The sequence below is a fragment of the Mustela lutreola genome, chromosome 8, assembly GCF_030435805.1.
Source record: "Mustela lutreola isolate mMusLut2 chromosome 8, mMusLut2.pri, whole genome shotgun sequence".
NCBI lineage: Eukaryota > Metazoa > Chordata > Mammalia > Carnivora > Mustelidae > Mustela > Mustela lutreola.
In genome coordinates this window covers 112,594,636-112,601,658 of record NC_081297.1, presented here as the reverse complement: position 1 = coordinate 112,601,658, position 7,023 = coordinate 112,594,636, and the positions used below count along the sequence as shown (strand labels likewise).

Here is a 7,023-nt window from a genome sequence, read left to right as displayed (position 1 = left end):
GGGTTAGAGAACATAGTGCTGAGAATGTAGATGACTCCCCACTACAATTGAGTCTAATACTCTGGAATGTTTTTCGTTTGGGTGTTGGCAACTCCTAAATTTAATCTTCCTTAAAAACAAACAGCTCAGGGTACCATTTTTTGTCTGTGGAATTTGAACCTTTTTTATTGAATAGGGAATTGAAGACTGCTTTCTTTTTGTGGTAACTATGGTTCTGTCTGTTGCTGGTGTAGGACGCAACAAAACATGGTAATGTTTTACTGCAATATCTAATTAGCAGGCATACTTCTTAAGGGCCTTTTCATTTTCATTTAAAACAACTTAAGTCATACAGATTATTTTAATAGTGGTAAATACATGACACAAAACTTTAAAGGTGGGCCATCTTTATATCTTTAGGTTGTTGTGCACTATTCATTCCTCGTAGTAGTTTCAAGATTGAGAATGTCAGTTGCTGTGGAGTTTCTTGTGTAATACAACTTAGCAATCCTGGTTTAAGAAGTCATAATATTTTTAAAAATTTTCAGGTTTGGAAATATAATAAAAACAAAATCACCAATGTGTCATTTAGGTGTGGACTTGTCATCTTATATAACGTTGAGAAAGACTTTTATTTTCAGGCAATATTCTCATCCAAGTTTATAGTAGAAGAGTAGTATGTAACTTGTATGCAAAAGCCTATTTTAGTGGTTGATAAACATTAAGCTCCTTCAAGAAGTATTTATTAAACATCTGTGTGACACATTGTGACTTTCATTAACTTATTTTAGTAATTACAGAGTATTATAAAATTGTTGGAAAGATACCTGACAACAGCTGAAGATACCACAAATAGCTAGAAGATAGTTTCAGTGAGGAAGCAAGTCAAAAAGTTAAAGTGTAGATGGGGATGGGAAGCTGGGGGGGGAGATACTGCTTGTAATAATTTTAATGAAAAGTGCAAATATTCAGTTGTTGGACAAACTTTAGTTCTCATTTACTGAGGTAAAGATTATTTTAAAAATGTTTTTTTTTCTAAATTTTTACTTTATTTTTAGGGGCAGTAGTCCAAATTGGATAATTTGGATGTGACATACCTCCTGCTGGTCATTTTCGTATATGTTTATTAGAAAAGTCAGATGTTTATTACATGTCTGTTTTCAAGGCACTATTGTAAGTGCTGTAGAAAAAGAAGAGTAAGGCAGTGTATATTCTTAAGGAGCTGAACTATAATCCAAGAGGAAGGATAAGGCATAATTATATGAAAAAACTTAAGTACTGAGTTAACAATTGAAAAGCCATCTTAACACAGCAAATTGTTTATTAGAAATATTTTGTGTTTAGGGGTGCATGACTGACTCGGTGGACGTGCAACCCTTAATCTCATGGTTGTGAGTTCAAGCCCTCATTGGGTGTGGAGATTACTTTAAAAAAAATCTCTATATATTTTGTGTTTAGAGGAAAGTGATGATTGGGCTGTGAGAAGCTACTGAGGATGAGGATCTTGAGCTGAGACTTGTTTTTCTGTAGTTACATATTTTAACATATATTCACACATACACATGTATACCTGTTTGTGTAGTATTTTAAGTATCAGTGCAGTGATTCTTACTTGTAGCAAACTAAAATCATGTGAGGATCTTAAAAAAATGCTCCCCAAGGAGAATACTTGCCCTCTCCCTCCCTGACTCCCTTTTGATTTAATGGGTCTGGGATGGATACCAGGCATTAATATTTTGATAAACTTCACATGTGATTCTGCTGTGAGTCAGGGTTCAGAACTGTTGGGCTGCAGTCTGGGGATAGAGAAATGAATAGGACACAGGCCTTTTCCATAGGGCCTCTCAAGTAATCTAGGGAACTGAGGTAAAGTACAGCGTTAAGTACAGCCTGTTTCCTGAGCAGGGTATCTAACTTGTGGAGGGGATAGTTGAGGAAGGATTGCTCTACTATACCACTCCAGTTTTCAGAGTGCTTATGAAGATACAATAATTCGATAGGTCAAGGTCAACTGGCACTGAAGTTTTGATTTAAATATAAAGTTAGTATATATCAAAACTTACTATTTTCATAGTGATTGGCTAGAGTGCTTTGTGTTGTTTTAATTCATGCTCATAGCAATCCCAGGTGGTAGTTATAGTTTCTCTTTTTATCCTCCTTTCCAGAAGACAAAATGGAGGCTTAGAGAATTCAAACGACTCGGGATCACATGGAAGGTGAATAAGTGGTAGAGCAATATTTTAAATGTTTGTGTGTGTGTGTGTTTAATGTATATGCATTTTGGGAAAGTGTTTTTAGGAATTAACCTACTCTGGGGCCACCTGGTTGACTCAGTTGGTAGAGTGTGTAATTCTTGATCTTGGGGTCATGATTTCAAGCCCTATATTGAGTGCGAAGCCTACGTAAAATTAAAAAAATAAAAAATAAAAAAAGAACCTATTTTGCATTATTTAATTTCCCTATAGCTTTTTTTTTTCTCTCTTTATTAGAGGTTCTCCTAAATAATTTAAACAACGGATTGGGGAAAACAGTAAAAGGAACTGAATAGAAATAAAGGTCAAATTTGTAGGCTCAGACATTGCTTCTGACTCTAATTTCTAGTTTGCTTGGCAAGATTTTGAACACCAGGTCACCAGCAAAATCTGTTTTGGCTAGAAGTCAGAAAATGTGTCTTTGTTTTTACTTAAGTGATATGTTGTTTTTCTGTCAAGATGGGACTAAACACCTACACTATAGTTTGAAGGAGCATGTGATATATAGAAAGCACTTTTAAGTGAGCACAGTTTTAAGTTATAATTATTTAACATACTTATTGAACATTATGTAGGACAAGTTTTACTTAGTAAACTATGTAAATCCAGGTGGATTAAGAAATGCCTTTCGGTATGCCCAGTATGTTCCAGACTATCTACCTTTCTGTGTGATGAGTCAGAAGAGGAACTAATAGTGACTCAGGTTGGGGAAAATTGAACTTGTGAATAGGGTAGATATAGCAAAAACATTAAGACTGCTTAATAAGGTATGAAGCCCAACTTCCCTAAATGTTTGAACTCATTGATAAAGTAAATTAAAATTTTAGTATTATTAGGATTTGTAAAGAGTCATCTAAGCTGAGATGCCTTTTTCTATAAAAATAATTATGTAATTAAAATAGATAACATTTATGGTGTGGTTATTACGTGGTAGGCACTGTTCTAAGCACTTCACATGTATTGGTGCATTTAATTCTCACTGCGACCCTATGGGAAGATGGAGGAGAGCAAGTAAGCATACTTGCTTCGAGTCACAAATGTGGTATGCAGCAGAGTAGAGATAGTCTGCCTTTAAACCATCTTACTGTATTTCAGTGTATTGATACTTTATACCTAGTTTAAGAAAGACAAAGATTATTTTAGCAGTAAACTAGAAGATGCTAACATGTGACTATAGAATTTGAAAATAGCCCTGTAATAAAAAGGCAGATAAAGTTGAACTTTATTAGAAAAACTTGAGAGCAAATAAACAGTAACATTAAAATTCTTATTTAAAATCACTGTCAAGGGTTGCGTGGGTGGCTCAGTCAGTTAAGCATCTGCCTTCGGCTCAGGTCATGATCCCAGGGTCCTGGGATGGAGCCCTGTATTGGGGCTCCCTGCTCAGTGAGAGCCTGCTTTATCCTCTTCTCCCTGCTGTTGCTATCTGTCTCTGTCTCTCTCAAATGAATAAATAAAAAATCTTAAAAAAAAAAATCACTACAAGCTAGTGGCTTTATTTATGCTCTTTATTATTTGTGCATTGGTTTTTAGCACCTGTGATGTAGGCCAGAAAATTATGCTGTTTAGTGGCAAGGATAATATATGTTTTAGAAGTTTAAAATGATTGACAAATTAGAGTTTCAAGTTTTTGAGTGCTTTTTTCTTTATAAAAAGTGAGATTATAATTCATTGATTATAAAATTAATCCTTTAAATTATTCAGGTCAGTGGTTTTTAATGTATTCATGAAGTTGTGCTCTAAGTGCTTTTATATTTTCATCTTAATTTTTCATTATGTTTTTAGAACATGTGGTACCTAAGTTTTAGCTTTCCACCCTATAAAATGCAGCAGTATTCAAATAATTCAATCTCAGCTTTTCTTGCATTTCACAGAGAAAATGAAATTATGGTAGAATTTTCTCCATTTTATATTTCTTTAAACATCTACCATTTGTTCATATAGGAGTTTAGTATAAGAGATATTTAATTAAACTGAATGTAAAATTTTTTAAAAGTTAAATTTTTAGGGTGCCTGGGTGGCTCAGTTGGTTAAGTGACTTCCTTCTGCTCAAGTCATGATCCTGGAGTTCCAGAAGGAGTCCTGCATCTGGCTCCCTGCTTAGCAGGGAGTCTCCGCCTTCCTCTGACCCTGCACCCTCTCATGCTCGCGCTCTCTCTCAAAAAAATAAAATCTTAAAAAAATTAAAATTTTAAATAAATAGAAAATTTTTTAAAAATTAAAATTTTACATATCTTTCAAGGAGCTCTGCACAGCTCTGCTATCTAAACATTTGGGAACTTTGATTCACAGTAAAAATGGAATTTTAAACCACCTGAAATCTTAGTCATGTTACTTAAGTCAGTATCTTAGTGGCTTGGGGATGTGGGGATTAGGACCTTCTGTACGAGTATTACCTGTGTTGTTTATTTGGAATGGAAATTTCTGGGATCCAGCTCAGTCTGGGGAGAGGGAGGGGTTACGGAGACTGCAAAGTCTTAACATGTTCCTGAGTGATTCTTGTACACCCTAAAGTTTGGGAAGAACTGACTTAAATGCCCTGTGATGGTTTACTGATCTGTCAAGTGAAATTGATACTTGTTATCTAACAGGATTGTTACAGGAATCAAAATAATGTTGGTGGGGCGCCTGGGTGGCTCAGTGTGTTAAGCCGCTGCTTTCGGCTCAGGTCATGATCTCAGGGTCCTGGGATCGAGTCCCGCATCGGGCTCTCTGCTCAGCAGGGAGCCTGCTTCCCTCTCTCTCTCTGCCTGCCTCTCCATCTACTTGTGATTTCTCTCTGTCAAATAAAAAAAAAAGTAATAATAATGTTGGTATATGTGTTCTAAAAATGATAAAGTGATAAATTATAGTTACTGTGTGGTTATATTGATAACTGTTGATCTCTAATGGAAATTTCTTATTGGGATGTTAAATTCTTTTTTTTTCCCTTCTAATTAAAAACTTAAAAAAATTTTTTTTTGATATTTTATTTATTTAACAGAGCGAGATCACAAGTAGGAAGAGAGGTGGACAGAGAGAGAGAGGGAGAAGCAGGCTCCCTGCTGAGAAGAGAACACAATGAGGGGCTTGATCCCAGGACCCTGGGATCATGATCAGAGCTGAAAGCGGAGGCTTTAACTCACTGAGCTACCCAGGTGTCTCTAATTAAAAACTTCTTAAACATTTTAACAAAGATAACTTGAACTACTTGGAAATTCAAAGCACCTTAAACATTTATGAAAAATGTTGCATCTGTCTTGCTTATTTTGAATTTGTTAGAAGCATAGACTATAGGAAAAAAACCCAAAAACTCGACCTTAATATGTAATTTGAACTTTCATTCATTTTTCATTTTTACATATCTTTAAGGGAAGGTGTATAATCATGTTTGTAAGTGTATTTAATACTTAGTGGTTCAAACTCTTAAATCAGGTTTTGTCCATCTTATCACAAAATATTCCCAACTGCATGATTTTTTCTCTTGTTCATTATTACATATTAAATCTATAGGCATTCTTAGCTAGCCAGTTGATTCTTAAAATATCTGGTTTTGCTGAGGGAACTTTTCAGTTTAAATCTTAGGCATTTGTGTTTAGAGCCATAGACATAATGTATAGAATCAAGCCTTAGCCATCTTTCATGTTCTTCTTGGGTTACTTAAAAATACACTAGGCACCATGTCTGAATGAAATTGTAGGAACATGTAGTTTCTACATGTGGCAAATTACATATCTCAAAAGGTAGAAACTGCTCCAGTGAGTTCAAAACCTAGCATGTGAAAATTGGATATTAAATATATATCCTGTGATAGTCTTTAGAAAATTCCTTCACCAAATTCTGTGGGTCATAAGGTAGTTTTCAGTAATAGTTTCATTTGTTTTATAGGGCTGAATTTTTTTTTAAAACAGTCTGTTGTATTCTGAAGGTATTTTAGGGTTTTGCTGAAATGAATAGAAAGGAAAGAATTTACAGATTACATTTCTGTAATAGTTAAAATTGTGTTTGCAGTTTCTTTATATAAACCCTAGGGGACTAGCTGAATAAGAAAAATAATACAGTTTGAAATACAGGATGAAAACATGTTTTATAATAAAATTAACTTTAAAAGATGTTATTTAATATTAAGCTTATGGACATAAGGTGAAATTCACAAGTTACACAAAGTATGTAATGACTTTGTATTGCTTTTGGAATTTTGTGCAGAACATTTTAATTTTTATTATTTATTTTGTTTTATTTTTAAAGATTTTGTGTATTTGACGGAGACACATCAAGAGAGGGGACACAAGCAGGGGGAGTGAGAGAGGGAAAGGCAGGCTTCCTGCTCAGCATGGAGCCTGATGGGGCGCTTGATCCCAGGACCCCAGGATCATGACCTGAGCCGAAGGCAGATGCTTAACGACTGAGCCACCCAGGCGCCCCCAGAATATTTTTAGTAGTACTTTAAAAAAGAATGGAAATCATTTTGAAGAACAATATTAATATTCAGAATATGGTACTTGAGAAATAAAAAGTAAGGTTGTATTAGTTGCAGTAGTCAAAGAGGTTACTTTGGGTTTCAAATTCTTGGCAGGACTTGATATCCTGTAGTGCAGGCAAAAATTGATCCACACTAAACTTACATAATCTTAATTTTTTCTGCTGGTAAAAGTAACATGTTAAAAAAAAAAAAGAATATGTTCATTGTAGTTCCCATGTAGAAATACAGGAAAAGATAAACATCACCCGTTATCTTATTTATATAAATGTTTATTTCAGATCCTTTTTCTCTATATCTACATAAAAAATGGAACCACACTATACATGTTTT

General features: G+C 34.5%; 1 protein-coding gene across 2 annotated transcripts in view; it reads left to right on the top strand.

Annotated features, from left to right (window-relative positions):
* Positions 1–7,023, top strand: part of PAWR (pro-apoptotic WT1 regulator) — a 118,575-nt gene that overhangs the window by 2,422 nt on the left and 109,130 nt on the right. Inside the window, exon 2 of one of the 2 annotated variants that reach the window (XM_059186407.1) lies at positions 2,145–2,195. The exons of the other annotated variant lie outside the window; for it this stretch is intronic. Within the exon in view, the coding sequence (XP_059042390.1) occupies positions 2,145–2,195 (51 nt within the window). The remainder of the gene's footprint in view (positions 1–2,144; positions 2,196–7,023) is intronic. 2 annotated transcript variants of the gene reach the window in all.